This window comes from Lytechinus variegatus, chromosome 3 (genome assembly GCF_018143015.1).
Source record: "Lytechinus variegatus isolate NC3 chromosome 3, Lvar_3.0, whole genome shotgun sequence".
NCBI lineage: Eukaryota > Metazoa > Echinodermata > Echinoidea > Temnopleuroida > Toxopneustidae > Lytechinus > Lytechinus variegatus.
In genome coordinates, this window is record NC_054742.1 from 52,161,737 (window position 1) to 52,184,208 (window position 22,472).

Below are 22,472 nucleotides of genomic sequence, written 5' to 3' on the forward strand. Positions count from 1 at the left end.
AAATTGGGGGAGAATGCGAACTCATAGCGTTGCTGTCGGAGTCTCGAAGAGACGAAGCCTGTAAATCTCAGTGATTGGAAAAGTCGAATTGTTTCGTTTCGGAGAGTACCTCTCATCCTTTTCATACTCTAATTAATCCCCTAATCATGTTAATGGTATGATATTCGTGAAATCGGGACATGTTCTTCCTATATGAATCGGGTCATGACCTAATTCTCAAATGGTTTTGGGGAGAACCTAAATGAGCAGAGGTGATGAATCTTTAAATTCCTATCCGTTAATCAGTTTCTACAATTTGAAAATCCTGGCTTTGGGGGAAGGGGTGGGAAATATACATATGAAGTAATATTTGCAACTAAATCATTAACTAGACATTCTCTAAATTCGTACAGCCGTCATCACCATCTGAAGGGATTTTCATCTCACAGACGTACGGATAATTCAAGAAGAGCGTATGTATTCTTAAATGTCCGCCAAAAAATAAAAAAACACCACTAAGAAATATTCTGGGCTGTAATAGGTCCATGGGGTGAACGATAGTCATAAAGTTTCATAAAGACGTGTCATAACAAAATGCGCAATATCCACCACCATCCTCACATTATCGTCATCACCACCATCATCCTTGTCACCATCGTTAGCACCAGTAGCTTTACCTCATACGATAGCCATATTACCATTTTCATTATCTATTCTCATTATCATCCTCATTGTTACCATCATCAGCATCATCATCAAGCTTATTATCACCATGATCATTGCCACCAACACCACCATCACCACCATTCACCATCAATTCCATCTTCACCACCACCACCACCACCACCATCATCACCATCATCATCATCATCATCATCATCATCATCATCATCATCATCATCATCATCATCATCATCATCATCAATCATCATCATCATCATCATCTCGAATACATATTCATGATGACATTTGGATCCCTGTTGAAATTCTCATCAAATATACTATGCAAAACATTGAAATGCAAAATGAATTCAACAAAAACTTTTTTTCATTTGCACAATGAAGCCCTTTCTTTATTCAATACAATCTTTTCTCCTTCACAATAACGTATAAAAAAATCTAGATCATTTCCTTGACAAATAAACTTCTGAAACATAAAATACTGAGTTGTTTAAATTGAGACATCACTGCTAGGGGCTTCCCGCCCCCTTAATGTACCAGTGGGTGCTGTACTCATATAAGATATAACAAATGGAATATTTTATTGATGGCTTTGGTTGAGTTGGTGAACATGGAATGTGTTGGAAAATTAATTATTCAGAGTTTAATAAGGCAAGCTGTGTAAACAGTAGAGAGTCTGGTTCATTCACCATGAACGTCATTCAGTTAATCCACTGGTTGAACATATAACAGGTATAGAGAACATGTGACAGACGCAGTGAGGGGATAATGGATATAGGAAAGAAAGCGAGAAAAAGAGAGTGAGAGATTAAGAGAAAAAATAGCATCAATTACTTAAAATTAATGACAAAAAATGTTATTTATGTTTCAAATAGTGTATGTGCAAGAAAAGGTTGAGAAGAAATGTCTTAGTTAAAAAAGTGAAAATTGAAAAAAATATAGTTTACCTAATCATGTGTTGAAATTTACAGAAAATACATATACATTATAATTCTTAAAAGAAAAACATTGACTTGGACTATTTCAGGTCCATGTAAGATATTAACACTGCATTTGGAAGTGTATAATGGCAAGATACTGGTCATCATTTGCTATTTTTCTTTTTTTTTCATTGGTTGGATGAAGGAAAAACTGTACAATAATTACTTCATAAATGCTTAATTTACTTGTCAGGTATAACAATGAATCCCAAGAGACTGACAAAAATACACACAAATATGTGTATAATTCTTCTCTCATAAGGATTTACAAGTTACACAGTCCATTTCTGAAGAACAGATATTTTATAGAATAGCAACTGACACAGAATATCTTGAGTTGTATCCATTGTATTTTTTTTTTGGGGGGGGGGGAGGTTGTTTATGGCATAAAAGCAGTATCTATTTTTATGGAAAGTATGAATTTGATAGCATAATTTTCATGAAATAAAAGAATATTTTAAAAGAAGTGCTATGTATATCATGCCTCAGAAAATGTATGAAGAGCAAAAACATGAATATCTTGGGAGACGTTGTCAAATCAAGTACTATCTATCTATTTGCTATTAAAGATGGTTTAATAAAGTGAAAATGAGAAAGGGGCATGACCAAAACATGATATATTCATATATGTCCAGTCAGTTATTACATTTCTGCATACTCTTTTTAAAGATAAGTTTTAACCAGCATAATTTCCTGCATTTCAACAAATACAACAAGAAAAACACTGAATGTATATACATGTATTTATACATGCCTTGATATGGAGTTCCTGTTCATGGGCATACATTTCTCATCATTTACAAGAATCAATATGTTTAATAAATGACATAAAAGAGCAAAAATATTATCTGTACTTTTGACTTTTATCAATATGAGCGTATCAAGAGGAATGTGAGAAAAGAGCTATTTCATCTATCAATTCATTGCTTCAAATGTGCATTATTTATATGTAAATATTTTTTTTATCAATTTCCTTTTTTTTTCTTCAACTTGACCACGACAGAATCTCTAACTGCCTCTGAATACATTGCATTGCATTAGTATAAAATCTTTTAACTTACATGTAAAAAAAGGTAAGGAAATTCCTGATTAGGCATGAGTATTCAGCATTGTACAAAATATATTCATATAAGATTATGCCTATATGCTACTCATACAAAACAAGTCCTGAAATACTGCAGACAAAGAATATGGCAGTACTCAATCTCAGAGAGATACCTGTGTGCAAAACAGTGTTGTCATTGAACAATGAGCCATAAAGAGGAGAGTTTCTATTTGTAGGTAATACATGAAGTGTTTTTCACAAATTCCTGCCCATTAATGAATGGAATACTTGTCATCAGAGATTGTGTGTTGCAGTCAGGCATATTTTGGACCTCGGTATGTCTGTGCACAAGCAAAATACAGGTGTGACTCGAGTACTTACGTGGTACATACAGATGAACACTGACACAAATTTAAACACTAAATGAATATCAGATAATTTGTTGGGTGCTCCTCTACACAGGGCAATGCGAGTAAAGGATGTCTAGGGTTCAGATGCTGTTTGCTCTAGAATGGAATGTGGCAAGGGTAGTGACTAGAATAATGGAGTGGAAGCCGGCTCGTGCCACAAGTCACAACCTTTTGAGGTCCCAAGGGTGTCACATGGTGGTGCGACAAATCACGCTCTTCCCGCATGGTTTCGCTACTCGGTTATCGCTCACTCCGCCGGCCGGCTCTCCTCTTTCTCTCTCTCTCCCTCTCTCTGAGAATGGCAAGATGTTGTGGAAAGGAGGCAAAGATGGCTTTATCCCCGTTGCTTGATTTCTCTCTTGCGACCATTGCTTAATGTCCTCAGTCCAGATATTTGTAGAGGTATGGTCATTGTCTTTTGAATCATATCACTAAGCTCATTGCTCTCTTTTATCATAGATCGCGCGATGGCAATGTCTCTCATAGGTGATAGCACGGTGAAGAGTGCAAGCAGGACCGATCAAAGGTCATCTCTACAGCAGGATTGGGGGTTTAAAGCTGCTGGAAGGGGGTGGGGTGGGCGTGGCTCAGACACACGTCTCATCCTGTCTCGCTCTCCTGATGGCACTTCTGAAGAGTTGAAGCCATTGTTTCTTGTCATGTTCATCACTCGAATGCAGCGTGAAGGACTGAGAGAGGTTGGGGTCTGTTGAACGAACCTTGAAACCACACTTCACTGTAAAACAATCACAAAGAGAAAAAAGAGAACACAATGAGTGCCCAGTCCCTGGAACAACAATTTTTCAAAGCTGGAATTACACAACCCTTAGATCATTATTACTACATCAGAATTAAACTAAGGTCATCTGCCCATTCAGTTCACATGAGTTAATAAGAATTCTCAGTAAAGTAAAAAAAGAAATGAAGAAAAGGTTTCATGGTCACGCAAAGTATCAATTCCCAGCTGAGAGAAAAAATATCATCCCAAACAGTAATTTCAGGAAGGAGTAATTTGATACTAGAATCAACAGAGGTAACTTGAGGACATGCATACATGTCAAAACACCCACTGAATCACCTCCCACCCTGTTAACTATACTCAGCATTAGTATTATTGCTTCCATAAATAGCAAAAAAAGTAAATCAAGTAATAAAAGTATAGGTTATAAGTAAAAAATTAAGATATTCATCTTGGATCTTGTAGAATAGATGGGGGAATATGTGCTTAGATGGTAAACAAGTCACCCTCAATATGAAAAATAAGAATAGAAAGAGTGAAAGAAAGAGAGAGAGAGAGAGAGATAGAGAGGGGGGGAAGTGGTGAGGAAGAAGTGCTTAAAGTAAATTCTTAAAAAAAATAAGTGTGGAAAAATCAGCTGTGATACATATTGTGGACAGTGTGAATCGATGTCTACGTGACAAAAAACCTATTTTTGTTTGCAACACGAGTTTAGTTCATGCAAAAAGCAGAGAAGCAATCATGATCTGTGCAGATATACTTTCATCCCTCAGGCTGTATTTCACATTGAGCAGTCCCCCACGTAGGTTTCAATTCTTACAGAATCAAGATATTTGAATAAGGATGGATGATTTCAGGTCAAGATCTACCTGACCAAGGGAGCGATTTGAAGTGTAAGGGCTTGAGGCTAGGTTTAGTTTACACTACAAAAAATTATCACAATGGGAGTTTATAGAAAATAGTTAAATGAAAGATATATATATTTGACATATTTATGTCTTATTGCATTTCTTAGTGTTCACTGTGTGAATAATTTGAAAAGAATTCTTCGTTTTCATTTCTCCTTTTCACATTACCGGTATACAGCATGTCATGAGGTACCACTGTAGCAATAAACAACATGTTGGTGACCTTCATAAAGACAGGTTTATATAATCTAGATTAATTAAATTATGAAATCACTTCTAAAAAAAAAGACTTAAAACAAGATTCTTTGTGAGTGAGCTGCTCTTAATTGGGTATGAAAGTCTTGTTGCATGCATGGTTGAAATCCTCCATGGCTCATTACCTTGCTAAAGCTAGGATTGGGAGGGGGTCAGTCTAATTAGGATTAGGGTAGGCTCAGGAGGAAGGTTAGTCAGGGTGAGGGGAATCAAGGGAAGAGAAAGAGCCCCTGGACATTAAGCAGTACAACCCATGTTACAAACTTGGACACGTTTCTCCGGTCGTTTGATTAGGGTAGGACAGGAAATGGGGGATAAGTGGAGTGGGAGGGAGAGAGACAGACAGAGAGAGTGCAAGAGAAAGAGAAGGCAACGCCTCGACTTGCAAGGGGGGTTGCCCTTGGAATAGCTGTGCAGCGCTATCAATGAAAGCGGTTGAAATATGTATTTATAAACCTAAACAGTACCCCTGGGATTTGTTTCACTCCCTAATCCCTGCCAGATGACTTGATAGTGTGAGGGAACTAATAACAGGGTGTGCAACTCGTAATTAATAGCAATTAGGGAATGCAATCTGCCTGCAAGTAACCCAATCGTACCCTACTCTAAAGCTCCAAGAGTGACTAAGCACAAACAATCCAGGCAAGACGCATATAACACACTCGCATCGCCACGCATGTTTTTCCACACTTTCTAACCTGGCTAACAACACGTATCAGGGATAGGAGAGTAGCCCCAAATGCGAAAGGTGACATTTCATGCATTCTTCATACTGTACATAAGATGTATTTTATCAACTTGCTTATTGTTTCGTATCAAAGGTGTATCTAGCCATGTGCCTCAAGCATTCCGCATAACTTCTCGAACCTCTCTGTTCCCTCTCACATAAATTGAATTCTTACCAAACAACTTTCGTCAAAACATATCAACCAATAATAAGACAAGTGCATAAAACATATGAATAAAATTTGTTCTTTCACATGATGTAGGTTATTAACCCTGAATTGAAGGGACTTGTTTTTCTGACATTAATGATCTCCACTCGTTTTTTTTTTCTTTTTTTTAATTTTCATAACATAATAAGAAAGGATACTTTGAGAAATCATATTAATATATAAAGGGGGGGGGGGTCAAAACAAAGCGAAAAATGAAGGCATGGAGAGACTTTTTGAAATAAATCTATATAAATGGGGGGGGATATCAAAAAGTAAAACATGATGGCATGGAGAGATTAATGTCAGATCAAGTTCAAAGTAGAGTACTGAATCCAGAGTAGAGAGCAAGGCTTGAATCCCTTACCTGAAGGCCCATGTGATAGTGCTCCCCTAAAGGAACCTGACCTCTTGACCTCTCCCTCTGGTATGTCCTCCAGCGCCATGGTCCTGACGGGGATAGGCTGCCTGTACACCTGGTAACACTTACGGTTGTTTCTCGTGGTTTGTCTCGTCACCACCAGGATGTCTTCGAATAGGAATACATGAAGTTTCTGCATGAAGAGAGGGGGTTAAAAAGACACCACTGAAGTAAGAAATCAGAATCACTATTTCATAATCCCACACAAGAAATCTCAAATGGCTTGAGTGTAATTCATAGCCTCATTTGTAATAATACATTTTTTTTATTGGTTTAAGAAATGTATACAATGACCATGAATGAAGAGTTCAAGTGAAATATCAACATGTGAATATCAAGGTATAATATTTAACCATGTTAACTGCCAAAGTCAAGTCAGATGCTTGCCTCTTTCTCAGTCACAAATAATTTTGCATTATCTTATTGTAAAAGGGCAATAGAAATCAACTCACCGTTCCTTTGCTGCTCTTGAGGACACCCCCACAGAGAAGGACCTTCTGGTATGCGATGAGGTGGTTTCGTTGTCTCTCGTCCAAATAATCAAACATGTCGATGTAGTTCTTGCATTTGGTCTCTCCTGTTCTCCTGTCTACCTCAGTGATGATTTCCTTACACAGTTTGATCTGCAGAGAGCAATGTTCATAATGCATTGACAATGAGTCTCCACAGTGGTCAAATGGTGAGTTCAACAATTCACAAAGAATGGATATTCATTACTTCTTAAAAATCTACAAGCAAACTAATAAAAGTGCAATCTTGTTTGATGTCCCATAGAAAAGATACTTTGAGAGCAATGTAACAGAAGTTCTTTTAGAAAGAATCTTAAATTTGATTGTCTTACCGCTTGAGTGATATTGATCTTGTCCTTGTGGTCCGAGGGTGTAACTTTGAGGATATTCTTAAAGAGGAGAGGGTATTTCACAAGTCGACTGCGAGGGACATCAAGGAAATTCCAAAGGTCCAATTTCCGGCTGAATGGAGATTCAATGCACCTCTCCAGAAAGTCATTTACCTGATGGTGGCATGGAAAAAAAGACAGAAGAAAGAAAGATGAAGGGATGGAAAAGATGGTGAGAGAAAGAATGGACAGAAGGAAGCAAAGAAGAATCAGAGATAGATACAGTGAAAGACGGAGCAAAGAAATACAGGAAGAGAAAGAGAGAAATTAATGAGATCCCAAATAAATGAGCCATTCGATACAATTAGTAATAACCACATGAGGCACCTCGAAGTGGCCCTACTATGGTAATTAGGAAAGAGAGGGAATGCGGAAACTCTTCAGACAAGGAATGAACGCGATCATCTTTGGCATTAAGATGAGCTGTAATTAAGTCTAGATGCACAGTACATAGTCAATTCCAGTCTATTTAAAGCCTGCAATTCCTGCTGTTAAAGGCAATTGGAATCATTAGAAATAGAGGGGAGACAGAGAAAGGAAGACAGTGCAATTAAGATAGATATACAGAATGGAATACTTACCTAAAATATTTAAGGTATTGAAACGGTGATTGCAGTAGTTACAGTAATAACAAGTAGTTAAATCATGTAAACAAGAGGGACATTTAACAATACTTTTCAAAAAGTGGAAATGAAACAACGCATGCGATAACATACCTTGGAGTCCTGTTTCTTTTCATCCAGTAAGTTTTTAGCTGCAAGTTGGTTTGTACAGTACGTCACATACACTTCTGTTACCATGGGCAACTGCAAATATCGAATAATAAACAAGAAAATTATGTTTGGAATGGAAATGAACAAAAGCATGTTTTTCAAGCATCACAATGGAAGTTCACTTTCCATGTTCTTTTTTTAAATCAGTATTACCTATGGTAATGGGGATACTTTGCCCCAGTTTCACAATCACACAGGTATATACCAAGGTGTTGTGAAGAAAGAAAATTAGCATCCATGTTTGATGGTGTCTAAATGAGGATGTGAGCTCAATATCATATATCTCTTATACTTAACACAATCGGGATAAATCCTATACCCACACATATTATATAATCAATAATTTTTGGTTTTTGAGAGATATGTAGGAACACTATTAGATAATGGAATGATTCCCTTAATAAAGAGGATAAAGCAGTGACACTTACCCACTTCAACAACACCTGGCCAACTTCTTCTGTCGCACCATTCTTACCCCTCTGTTTTTGAAGATCGCACATAAACTCTACAAAGAAAAGGAAAAGAGAACAAAAAAAAAATCATCAGCCTGACATATGTTGCTTCCAACTCTTAAGCCTTGCTTTCTCATGTTTCACAACACGATGAAAATTGTTCCTAGAACTGCTAATGATTAATCGATATAGAAGAACGTTAATTAATGACCAGAGAAAGTAAGCAGACTTCTAGGCAGTAATGATCCTTGGTGGATGTCACACTGATTAGGAATTGAGTGGCACCTTTGGCTGAAGACAGAAGATGCAATTAAAAACCAAGCAATGCTGGGCCCAAACGTAAGCAATACCATGCAGGAACTGCTATAAGGTTCCCTTTGGGCTTCGCCATCAATAATTCTACTTGGAAGCTACATAGAAAGTCTAATCTGTTTATTTTTTAATTCGATAGGATTTTTCTTTGCTTTTCTTGTGATCTTTAATGAGTTTTACAGCATCATAGTATTTATAAAAAAAATGTGGAAATGAGCATTGCATAACAAGGTTTCCTCCTATACACAATACTACTGAATTAAATAGGAATTGCTTGTTAATATAAGCTGAAATAACTGGCATTTAAATATACAAGTTTGATAAGCATGTATATTACAATATGACAATGACTCATCAGGAAAGTTTACAGAAAAATGTGAGAAAATATAGTGCCTTTTTTTTCAAAATCAGTAGCACATCACAAAACATGAATAATGTAATGATATATATATATAAGTCTATCATGTTAACATTTTTCTCTTTTAAATTATCAATCAATAAAATATCCACCTTTCTATCTTCCATATTAAGCATTTGATAAGGGGCATGGAAACCTTTTTAAATATTAGCTTATTTATTTTATATTTTCTTATGGCATATTCTTAAAAATGTCACTAAGAATACAAGGGTAAAAGACATGTAAACATAAATTTAGAACTTAAAGGTACACATTGATTTCTTATATTAGTGTGGGGATTGCCTTTTTTCAGTTTCAAATTGGTGTTAATCTGTTATAGCTTCTATCACTTTTAGACAGTCATTAAATCATTTGTCACATTGAACATCAATCAATAACTTTTCAAAAGAAGAAGAAAAAGCATCTTGGAAAAATGCCACTGAAAACAATTATTCTATTGAAATTCCATCATGCACTGCTTAACAAAAAAGTGACATGAAATTTTATCCGGAAAGTTTGAGTCAACATGAAAGGTCTAGCCTCCCACGTCATGTAATCCTATGTTGCATGCAAAAAAAAAGAAACCCTGGACCATTCAGAGAGAGAGAGAGTAAAATACAACTTCATTTCCTTCCTGCTAAAAAATACACAGGAAACTTCAATGTCGTTTTTTGTGAGAATCACGAACATAGTGGCAGTGATATCGACCACGAAGAGCGGAAGTGATACCCATACTGTTTATTTCTTCCTGTTATTTACTAGTTTGTGTGTGATTCAGTAAACACTGTTCTAAAAATATATCTCAAACCACACAGATTCTTCATGCATATTTTCATCATTATAATATCTAAACATCCTATTAATGAGTGGAAAGAATGGAATATTTCTATGGCAACCAAACAAATTTATTTACAGTAATCAAACGTAACAAACCACTTTGCACACCCACAATAATTACACTCGTAATTCACACTGCCCACATATTAGTGTGGTTTGCTTGAGTTACTTCAATTCATAACCCAAAACACACATAAATAATTGGCAAGTTAAAATTCTATTCACTGTTTCAAATGAAGCATGAACTGGAAAACTAACAACAAAGGTGAAGTCGATAACTAACTTCTTAGCAACCATACTGTCTAAAAACTTTTTTGTGAATACCTGGACTTACATCTAATTGCAAAATGCAGTCAGACAAGAATAATAATTGCTTATTTTAAGAAAAGTTGAGAGACAGAACTCCCACAGTTGTAACGGTATTTACCAATGTTAAGCCCATTAAGAGAGGGAAGTGAAAAACGACTCCAACTTTCTCCATATTTTTTTTCATGAAGTACCCAATTAGTTAAACATGATGAATTTCTTACCTTCATGTATCATGCGTAGTTCATCAAGAGAACCAAAGATGATGTTAAGATCTTGATCAGTAAGGATCTGAAGGGATCTCATAGCATCTCTGTATGTCTTCATTACAAGGTAGAGATCGTCCACCAGGTCCACCTCACCCTGTAACAGCTCAAATATGGCCTGCACAGAGAAAAGGGGGAAAGACATCAATATCTTGCATTGTTCATAAACAATCATCGAATCCCCCCTTTATTTTAGTACAAGTAAGTCTTTATCAGAATAATTAAATGAAGGTTTTTATTAAGTAACAGTACTTCACGTAGTGAGATACCTCTTTTCCTGATTTTGTATGTGTAAGTTTTGAAATATCAGGCAATACATTATTGCACCAACGAGATGGTAAATCATTCTTTTAAAAATTGGGCAATGCCATAAAATTTTTACATCTGACCCCATATATGGGGGACCTTCATGAAATTTTCTGGCTCTGATTTCTTGTTCTTTGACAGTCTGTAATGTTCTCATCAAATGACCATGACTAGGTCAGTTTATGAAGTGAAGTAAGACTTGAGAAAAATGGGGGTCGGACGTACAAAAAAGGTTGATCATTTTATGGAATGGCCCAATTTTCATGTTGTGATATATTGTGATAAGAGTGTGAAGAGACCCACCTCTTGTCTCTTGATCTCAATCTTGGTGAGAGCCTCATTGATATTGCCCTGGACCGTCTCTGACCAGAGTTTGCTGTCCCGTCGTTTGGTTGGTGTGGCTGGGGGCTTACAGTATGGTTTGATACTGACCGCTCCTCCGTGGCTACCTTTTAAGCTCATGGAGCGCTGAAACATACAAACAACAAGAGTCCCATGACAACGTGACAATATCGCCACGTGGCTAAGTGACTTTGACAGGATCTGTCTATATGAGCATGAATAGTGTGCCTATGTATCCTTGATTTTCTAAGTTAAGGATGGAATAATGACAGCTCTAGGCATCACGTGTTTAATAATTCAATGCTGTCTGAGAATGAGTAGAGCTTAGATGACAAATGAGCCAGAAATAAAATAAAACAAAGGTACAAGCAAAATGTGAGATAAAAAAGGAGTATATATACAAAAATCTTCATTAAAACAGTATGAGTTGTGTATCTTCAGTTCTCATGTGCATTCATCGACGCTCTGTTATTTTAAGAAGACAATTGCAAACAGTGGAAAGAAAAAATGTCCTGAAGAGTTTATTAATGTGATGTCCAATTTTTAAAGTAATTATGTAACTGATCAATTCAACTTAAAAAATAATACACCATAGGATATATATCAGACAAAAAGCCCTAAATGTTTTGGGCATGTTTGACTTGCAATATTAAGTGCCAAATAAAATCCTTGTCATATCAGTCACTGCCCTGTGGATCACAATTTTACATGTATGGAGATAATACTATCAACAATTCAGAATCATACATTTTCCACAGTCATTAATAATAGAAAAATTGGTAGGCATATCTATAACTTAACTTCAGAACATCAATAAATATACATAGGCCCGTATTGGCAGCATCTTGAAAAGAAAAATATTGGTGATGCATTTAACTATCATTAATGAATTCTATCTCTCCTTTGAAAATGATACACAGACCATCCGGATCCAGGTGTTGATGGTTTCAAACATCATAGAACATCACATTCAACATACCTCGGCAAGAAGAAAGAGTGGTGCCATCATGAATACAACTGAAGACAAGTTATGAATACTGGCAAAAAAAATCCTTATAAATAATCCCTGAGTGTGTATAATTGCTTTGGTAGACTCCTCACTTCAACAACTGACAAAGAAACTTTGCACGACTACCTATCACACAGGCAGGTTGTTGACAACTACGCCTGGTTGATGACAGACAGCACAGTTTATGACAGAAACGGTATTCCCAGTTTCCTGATTGAATTTCTACTTCTACAAAGTCAGAGCGCAGTGGACTGATGGAGGGAGAATCCCTGCACTGCACTGTAGTAGCACAGTGTGAGAAGCCAGCCTCACATCCTTGTACTGTGATTGGTGGAATCTATGGTGGAAACTATGCTGGACTGTGTTCATTATAGATGCGGGGGTGTATGAATGGAAAATAGGTTGAGGGACAATCTATTTCAGAAGATGAAATGCAGAGGATTCTAATATTACTGCATGTTGTTGTTGTTTTTTCTTTAATAAGCAAGGGGTTCATTTTTTATAATTTCTTTCAACTTAAGTGTATCATACACGTATATAGTAGCCATCGAATTAGCCTGTTAAGAATCAATCATGTACACTTATTTTTAAATTCTCCTCACATTCATTTCTTTTGAAATGGTTTCATACCCTCCCCCAAGAAAAAACGAAATGGCAGTTAGGGTGCTGATTTATCATTATTATTATTATTCAAGGGGGGGGGTACCAATTCTTTATCACCAAAATTATTCATAGATCACATTGTTCATTTTACATGATTATGAAGAATGAATTTTTTATAGTTTGTAAATATTTTTAATGATTATTAGGCATAGGCCTACACTGTACATATTTTCTTTAAAGTAAACACAATAAATATTTCTAATATGATATAAATATGTACAGTGATGAATATACAAGGCAATGAAGGCAGCCTTCAAATTTGTTTATGAGGTCAGTCGAAGACAATAATAGGCTATTATTTATTAATAGTATAGGGAAAATAGAAAATGCAAGAGTAAATAGAGTAAAATAGAAAATGCAAGAGTAAATGAGTAAAATAGAAAATGCAAGAATTAAAACTACAGTCAGGGTTTCTTTTTTATATAATATAAGCCCATGCTCAATATGATCAGAACTAGACTAATTTTCTTTAATGAAAAAGCAAAAAAATGTGAATAAACAGATAAACAAATAAATTTAAAATAAGAGGAAAATAGTATGGGAAGGGAAAATCTAAGATTAAGAGATGGAAACTTGTGCTTTATTTTGCAGAACTTTTTTTTTACATTTATGTACAGCAAATGCATGACATGTGCGAATAAAAATACCTCATTTGGGAGTTCACCCATGGTTTACAGATTGATTTTCTTCTTTGAAAGAGAACTATTTGCACATCCCAGGCACAAACAAAGGATTTTTGAAATTCCTAACATACATGTGATTCCAGTGTTTCTGCACCGGGGTGGAGCGGAAAAACCAATATTTGACTATTTGGAGACTTTGTGTATCAATCTAATCCCCTAATTTGATTTGATTATTCTTTAAAGAAGATTAGCCACTATTCCCTCTATCATCATACACTCTATTACACCACTATGCTAAATCAAACAATAGAGACCTGTCTGATTATTTCTTAAAATAAACAAACACAAAAACAACGTCCGTACTTATGGCATTTTCTAAATATCTCAAATTCCTTATGAATGTGAGGCTCATAACAGTAAATGAGTACATGAAAAAAAAATTAAATGTCATGTCAAGTATTTAAAAAGTTATTTTAATTTTTTTGATTTGTGAAGTCATATGTGAGCAGCTTCCCATGTAAGCCTATAGTGAATGAAAAAAAAACCCAATGAAATGTCATTTTCTAAAAAAATAAAATGGGGTTTATTGTATCTTCTGTATTGTCATTATCACACCGATTCCTGAAGGAGAAAATTTTCAGTCATCAGGAACCATTGAAAAAATTAAATGTATCCATTTATATCTCACAACATATGGGCAGCTGCTTGTATATGACATCAAAAATCAAAAACTTAAAATTCCAATAACTTGAGACCCCCACCCTAATATGATATTTATCCTTCGACTATATAGGCTATAGATGAACCAAGTTTGAAATTGATCCCTCAAATCAATTCCTCACTTTATAAAAAGTAACAAAATATTTAAATGTATGTCATGAACTTTGTGACCTTTGACCTTGATACTCCAAAGTGACCAGATCATTGTCAATCGTTTGTAAATACTTGGACCAATTTTAAGTCGATCCCTCTCACAGTTCTCTATTTATATTTTATTGCAAGAACAAAGACGGGATAAAAGAATTACATGTGAAAAGAAAGATGGGAGTCTTGTAGTTCTTCACCACATATATATATTTTTTTTAATTGGATACCTATTTCTGATCTAAAGCAGGACTGTAGAAGCAGGAGAACAATTTTCAGTGAGATCCAAGGCATTACGACTGTCTAAAAATATGTGTGTTGTATGACTTGCATCATGACAAAAAGCATCTACTAATTACTTGGAAAACTTACATATGGAAGGTCAATTACAACATAGCTGACAATAATAGCATCATAAAAGTTATAAGTACAATCCTTAAAAGTTAAAGCTGCAAAAAAAAAACGCTCAAAGGTTTGCCTTAGCAACTTACAACTTGGCGTCAAACTCCTCAACAATGCTGTAGTAAGCACACAGACAAAAATACCTGAAAGATGGCAGCAGGAAGCCAGAGATATCAATGTTCTCATCAGTCATGAAGTGAATCGATGAGTAGAGAGGCGTTAGCTTACTTGCATAATTAAAGACAGGGTGGGGTTTTTGTCTTGGAGTCTGTCTGTCTGACGAATGATTAATACCATGGTCATTGAGGGATACTACCTAGATTTGACCAGGGAAGTGAAACACACCTTCCATGCCACTCATGTTGGACTACGCACACATTGCAGGTTACAGACGTACCAAAGTTAAATGAGACCCATGCCATTTTCATCAAACTATGCACAGTTACATTGCAAAAAACCCCAGTACAGAGTAATGAGATCATGTTTTGTAAATCAAGTTTGTTAAATTCACAATTAAGTAGAATGACATAATCAAGACTGAAACGAGTGAAAATTCCCATTTTTCTGCCAAAACCAATGTACATGTACAGTGTAGTTTTTAACAAATTTTCCAATTTAGTTCAGGAATGTACATGTATTATAGATGGAAAAAAGTATTCACACTTGGTGCTAATAAAATTCCTTCTTAAGTCAGCAGAGCTTTCATTTATGTATAAAAAAATATATGCAAAAAATTGTTTTAAAATCCTTTAATTTTGACATCTCCATCAAAATTGTCAACAAGTGGAATGCCTCTGGCCGTCTCACCTGCATCACGCGGTTCAATATAGCAGCAGTGCTGACTTTGAATACTACTCTAACTCGCACAAGATGTTCAGTGATACATGGTTACTCTTATGTCCACTTTTTATGAACTAGACCAATAAACTTACAGAGATATGATGGTTATTCAACAAAAAACCCCAACATGGCCAAAGTTCAATGACCTTACATGACCTTTGACCTTGATCATGTGACCTGAAACTCGAACAGGATATTCAGTGATACCTGATTACTCTTATGTACAAGTTTCATGAATCAGATCCATAAACTTTCAAAGTTATGATGGTAATTCAACAGATACACCCAATTCGGCCAAAGTTCATTGACCTTTGACCTTGTTCATGTGACCTGAAACGCGCACAGGATGTTCAGTGATACTTGATTACTCTAATGTCTAAGTTTAATGAACTAGACCAATAAACTTTCAAAGTTATGATGGTAATTCAACAGATACCCCCGATTCGGCAAAAGTTCATTGACCCTATGACCTTTGACCTTAATCATGAGACCTGAAACTTGCACAAAATTTTCAGTGATGCTTGATTACTATTGTGTCCAAGTTTCATGAATCAGATCCATAAACTTTCAAAGTTATGATGGGAATTCAACAGATATCCCCAATTCGGCCAAAGTTCATTGACCCTAAATGACCTTTGACCTTGGTCATGTGACGTGAAACTCATGTAGGATGTTCAGTGATACTTGATTAACCTAATGTCCAAGTTTCATGAATTAGGTCCATATATTTTCTAAGTTATGATGACATTTCAAAAACTTAACCTCAGGTTAAGATTTCGATGTTGATTCCTCCAACATGGTCTAAGTTCATTGACCCTAAATGACCTTTGACCTTGGTCATGTGACATGAAACTCTAATAGGATGTTCAGTAATACTTGATTAACCTTATGGCCAAGTTTTATTAACTAGGTCCATATACTTTCTAAGTTATGACGTCATTTCAAAAACTTAACCTCAGGTTAAGATTTGATGTTGACGCCGCCGCCGCCGTCGCCGTCGGAAAAGCAGCGCCTAGTCTCACTTTGCTTCGCAGGTGAGACAAAAATACAAAAATGCTGCACTTTACTCAAAATCCATGCATTTTTATCAGAATCTGCAAAGTTGTAGAGGAAGAGGTACATGTAGCAAAATATCCACAAAAAGAAAATTATGCCAAATGCTTGAAATATAGACAGGGATGAATACAAAATCAAGAAAACACAAACAACTTTGTTTTCTGCTGGCAAATCCTGAATTTGATGATTGAAGGATGCATTGCATTGTAGTGGCTACAAAAATATCCTATTGGAGGTTTTTTTAACAGTAAACACCATGTATGTAGTCCTGAAAAGGACTGTTTGTTATTCCATGTTATTCTATGTTATCCTTTGTGATTTTCTAGATAAGAGACTTTCTCTACATCTACAGCACTCAAATGCCAAATGCACTCACAATTCGAGACAAATTTTTGATCTACAATTTGTGACCTAAAATGTAATATCCTGAAAATTTCAGAGTAAGAGGCTGTTCTCACTACGTTCCTAAAACTAGTTAAGTGGAAACTAGTGTAGTGGAACCTAGTTAAAAGCGTAGTGAGAACGGTCAAAGCGGTCATTGAAGCGATCTTCCAAACCAGTTTGGAAAACCACCTCGCGATGTACAATGTAGTTTTCAAGATCGCTTTGCCTCGTTAAACTGGTTTTAGCATAAGTGAGAACACAACCGTTCTTTGGGAAGTGATCTTCGCACATTTTGAGCCCGCTCCTCCACATGACAGGTGTAGAATGCCTATGCTGCGGTTTCAAATTTCGCGCAAAACGTGTCACCCCACTGAGAGCGTTTCTATAGCAACAAGAGCGCTTTACGTGAAGTGATTTTGAAAACCACTTTCGTGTGATCAAGTGGGAACGCTAGCAAAGCCATCTTCCAAAGTGGTTTCCTGAATCGGTTTCCAGTAAAGTAGTTTTAGAAGTATTATGAGAACGGCCTATCCCTGCTGGACATTTGGACCACTTGGCATGGTTCAGACTGAACCTCTCTAAATATAGTTTTTCCTTTAGCACAAAACTCCCTACTGCGATGAGCACTGAGAAAATGGATGGACGATAGCTAATGAAATAATATCCCACTCTTGACATTCCTGAACAAAACAAATAGCTCCTCTTCGTTCCTCGGTTATATTTGGTTTTATTTCTGGGAATTGGGATATGACTGAAGAAGACCAATGATGTTGGCATTTAGTTTCATCGAAACCTAACAGTTTGAACTCAAACATATTACAACTCAATCATACATCTATAGGCCGATTTCCAGAAACTGGAAAATATCAGAAAATATTGTACCATCTAGGGCTAGGGACAAGTAATGTTTGGGCATGGAGGCCTATACCAAGGAGTAACTCCTTGCCTATACCATGTTGCTAAAATGCAACTTGTAAGTGGTTTCAGAAAGATGATGTTCATTTTTTTTATGGTGATTCTCACCTACCGTCCCCGATTTTAAAAAGTGACAGTAGAAAATGAAAACATGTATTTTTCCTTCTTTTTTTCTTTAGTTTTTGGACATCCTTCATTAACATTTTGAACCTCACAAAGTTTTAGAGTTTAGACCATAATGATAATTATTGATAAGAGAAAATACAGCTAAAGAGGATTTTCTGTTTTCACAACCAGACAGCTGACAGATTTCACATACATTTCCAGTGCACCACTGAATTAACTTCTTGGAAATCCCCAAACTGAGCCACTTTGCATCACGTATAGGCATAATATGCGCAATGATGCCATAGGAGCTATTAGTGTGTATCATATCCTTTTTGCATATTTCTTTCTACCTCCATGGTTCAATCGACTATGATCTGTCACTTTTTGAGAAAAAAAAATGCAGTGTGAAGTTGAATTATATATGTTTGCAAAGTGATGGGTGTCTTCCTACTCCCTATAACCTCACTGCTACCATAAATATTGCGCATCATACATACGCAAGTGAAAATAGAGCTCTGTTGAATACTTCCAATCTCATGACATAAAATTCATTCAACCATTATGGAATAAAGGGATGCTCCATGCAAGAGATACATGTGTCTATATCTCAATAAATAAGAGTAAAATAGCAAAATACTGATAATTTCATCAAAATCGGATAACAAATATCAAAGTTATTGCATTTTAAAGATATGCATTATTCTGGTTAAACAGTTCTGGGCATGTCTGCATGAATATTGGTGGGCTGATGATGTCACTTCCCCACTTGTTCTTTTGTATTTTATTATACGAAATTAGGTTTATTCAAAAATTTTCTACCAAGAACTAAAATAATTGGTCACTGAGTTATCTATGTTGGAACTTATTTCATCATAATTAAGACACATCATACACATGTATGAAAAAAATGAAACAATTATTATTTCATGTAATAGCATATATAAGAAAAAGGAAAGGGGGGATGTGACATCATCAGCCCACCTAATGAATATTCCTGACAAGATGCATATCTGTTATAAAAAATATACATAAATCTTAAAGTTCAATAACTTCATTTATATTTATCCGATTTTGATGAAATGTTCAACATTTTTGCTCTATTTATTTTACAAATATATATTTTCAGCCTGGAGCATCCCTTCAAGGGTTTGATATTGAGACATGAATCTTTGAAAGTGAGAACCTCAAAATTAACTTTCTTTCTTTTGATTGTGCTCGCATCTGTCACTTCTTGAAATCAGGAATATTTCAAGTACTCTATTTTACTAAAGAGGAGCCTCTATATTTCAGCAATTCTACATTGTAAACAGATGGTCTACAAAATTAAAAACATAGGAATGCAGAAGACATAATTAAGCCTATTTATGTACAAGATAATAAATTTTGAATAACAAATGAATCGGATTAAAATTACAATGGGAATTACATGTAAATTAGTACAGAAATATAAAAGAAAATGGGAATTAAACTAACTAGTACTTCCTGGTACTCTCTTTCCCCAATTAAGTTTTAGTATGAAAAAGAAACCCTGGAGGAACCTGCCTCTCCCGGATGCTGAGGGAAAGAGAAGTTTCAGTCCAGTGTCAATTACAGAGACTCCAACAAAGCCATCAACTTTACTGGCATCATAATCACACTTGACAGTTGAGAGAGAGGAGACAATTCAAGGCATGTTGACTTTCAGGTACTCTCAAGGTAATGTAACATTCCCAAGAAACACTTCAAATCTTTTTCACTAATCGTGCGCACTCTCCCAATTTAACATGTAAGGAATACCCAACAGTGGTGTACTAATGAGCTACATTTCTCAGCAAAGAGGACCGTCCTTGACTGTTCGAATACAGCGACCTGATTTTTGGACATGAATTGAATGATAGCATGATCAGTTCGACTACTTCGGAAAATATATATGGGGGGTGGGGCTTGGGAATTGCATTTCATGGAGAAAAAAGTTTTAAAGCTATTCCCCTAAACTGCTTCCCCCATTTTTTTATGCCAAGGGCAAAAAAATGTTGGGTTTTTTTTTGTTCTCACAAAGCCCCGACCTCAGTTACTAAAAGGAAAAAATATCAATTTTTTTTGTGTTTTTTAAGACACATCTAAAAAATAGCGAGGGCGCGTACATATACACATCACATGTTTAAACATTGCCACCAAACACAAAATAAAACATATATTATACTTTTAAAATATTGCATTGTTCATTTTCATAGGAGTAGGCTGGTATTACATTTTTATATTCCATGAAATCTTCATTCTACACAGAATGCCCACACTAGGCCTAAGGAAGTAAACTATTGTCTTTCTTGGAGCAAAAATCAAAATATGTGTAATTTGACTCATAATTAAAATAAATGGGTTTTATACTTGTGACATCATTATCAATATCACATTATTTTGATCTCCAAAATGCTTAACTTTGTAAAATTTCATTTAGTTTGAATTAAATTGTCACTGTGATCTCAGGATTTATAAAGCCTAAATTGGGGATATGTTAATAATAAAAAGTAACTTGGAACCCTGGGCATTTTATAACCAGAAGAAGTGGGGAACGATTTTGAAGAGTGGAACATTAATCAAAGGTTTTAATGTTCACTGGAATAACATCAAAACCAGTATACGTGGAGAACATAATTGGTAATAATGGATCAAAAGCAATGTAGACAATTCCCCACAAAATGCTGTAAATAAAACTTGAAATTGAAGGAAGAATCATTCTATCAGCTCTTTTGATAAAAGCAGGAGAAAGATTGCAAGACTTCCAGACAGAACTCAAGTTGCAATAAATCAGCAATTTGAAAGGAAGGCTAACAATTTAATAGGGCCTACATTTTTTTTTTACTTGGGCTTAATTTATTAGTCGAGACTTGTAACAGGATGGGGCGTTAATAAAGTGAGACAATAAACTAATTTGTCGATGAGGAGTGAATTGCAAGGATGTAATTCAACAGCAAGAAAAGTAAGGGGTAATCATAAAATACCTTCTGTTTGTGTGCAGGTAAGTGCATTTACATGAAGTCAATAGCAATTCTAACTGTCCTATTTTCTATCATTTTTGGGGTGGAAACTCTTGTGTGTTGGCCGTATACAGCTCTAGCACAAAATAAATCCTATTTCAAAATCAATTCTTCCTATCCCATCATACATTCCTGAGCGACCAGGCTGTAGAATCAGTTGCTCACTCATGTCCAATCTGGGCCCTGTCTCACAAAGACTTACGATTGATCCAATCAATTGTAACTCCATGGAAATCCATCTGTGTCATAATTTTTTCTACAGGAAATTTGCAAAATGTCCTTTGTAAACAAAGGAGACTATGCCAAATTGTCAAGAAATGAATGAACTTATGGATATACATTCATATCTAGATTTTTTTTAAACAAACATGCATTTAATATGTTGACTTTGCTGGCTTTCCATAGTTGCGATTGATTGGATCAATCACAACTCTTTGTAAGACGGGGCCCAGGACAACCCTTCAACCTGCAAGTGTTCACTATTTACAGTATCTCAATTGATCATGTCATAGAATATCTTTAAAAGTAAAAATAAATCACAATTTGATTTTTATTTTTATTGTAGAATGTGAATGAGCCCATTTGAAGTTTAATGTATCTAAACCAACCCAAGGTGAATAAAAAAAATATTAAAGCATTAATTCCACAAGTATTTGCAATATACACCTGTCTGACCTAAATAACACTGACCATCAAGTACAAATTACACAAAAGAAAAAAAATGAAATAAAACGCTTCACAGACATACTGAATACATATGAGTGTACATGTATGACCTCCCAGCTCCCTGGTATGACCACTTGAACTGCTGCAAAAATAATACTAATAATAATAATTATAATAGCGGTATTAATAAAGTGCCTTTTGCCTGAGGAAACAAAGCGCTGCTATTATTACCCCGGCTTTAACTCGAGCTGCCATCACCGGCGCTCATTGCATGCAAGGAATTAATCCTGCCGGGTACCCATTCACCTCACCTGGGTCGAGTGCAGCACATTGCGGATAAATTTCTTGAAGGAAAACACGCCATGGTTAGGATTCGAACCCACGACCCTTTGTTTGAAAGGCGAGAGTCAGAACCACTAGACCACGACGCGCCCGCAAAAAGTAATATTTGATACACTATGAGTATTAGTGTATTGAATGAAGACTTTCTTTTGAAAACAAGATAATAAACTTTTATTTTGTATTTCAAAAATGAAGAATCAGTACACTGTGCCATTTTTGTGAAGGAAATTTGCCGGCATGGAAATGAGAAAGTAATCTATTTGGCACTTTCTACTGTATTACCACAATGCATGGTCAATGACCCCGATAACAGAGGATGAACTTGAGACAATGATAAGGTGCAA

General features: G+C 35.7%; 1 protein-coding gene across 1 annotated transcript in view; it reads right to left on the bottom strand.

The window, feature by feature from the left end:
- Positions 1 to 1,030: 1,030 nt before the first annotated feature.
- The window catches only part of LOC121411318 (rho guanine nucleotide exchange factor 3-like), a 52,140-nt gene continuing 30,698 nt past the window's right edge, over positions 1,031 to 22,472 (bottom strand). The window contains exons 8-15 of the mRNA XM_041603980.1: positions 11,201 to 11,365; positions 10,550 to 10,709; positions 8,450 to 8,526; positions 7,965 to 8,054; positions 7,192 to 7,362; positions 6,803 to 6,973; positions 6,297 to 6,483; positions 1,031 to 3,831 (exon numbers count right to left, since the gene is read on the bottom strand). Coding sequence (XP_041459914.1) covers positions 3,683 to 3,831; positions 6,297 to 6,483; positions 6,803 to 6,973; positions 7,192 to 7,362; positions 7,965 to 8,054; positions 8,450 to 8,526; positions 10,550 to 10,709; positions 11,201 to 11,365 — 1,170 coding nt within the window. The 3' untranslated portion in view covers positions 1,031 to 3,682. The remainder of the gene's footprint in view (positions 3,832 to 6,296; positions 6,484 to 6,802; positions 6,974 to 7,191; positions 7,363 to 7,964; positions 8,055 to 8,449; positions 8,527 to 10,549; positions 10,710 to 11,200; positions 11,366 to 22,472) is intronic.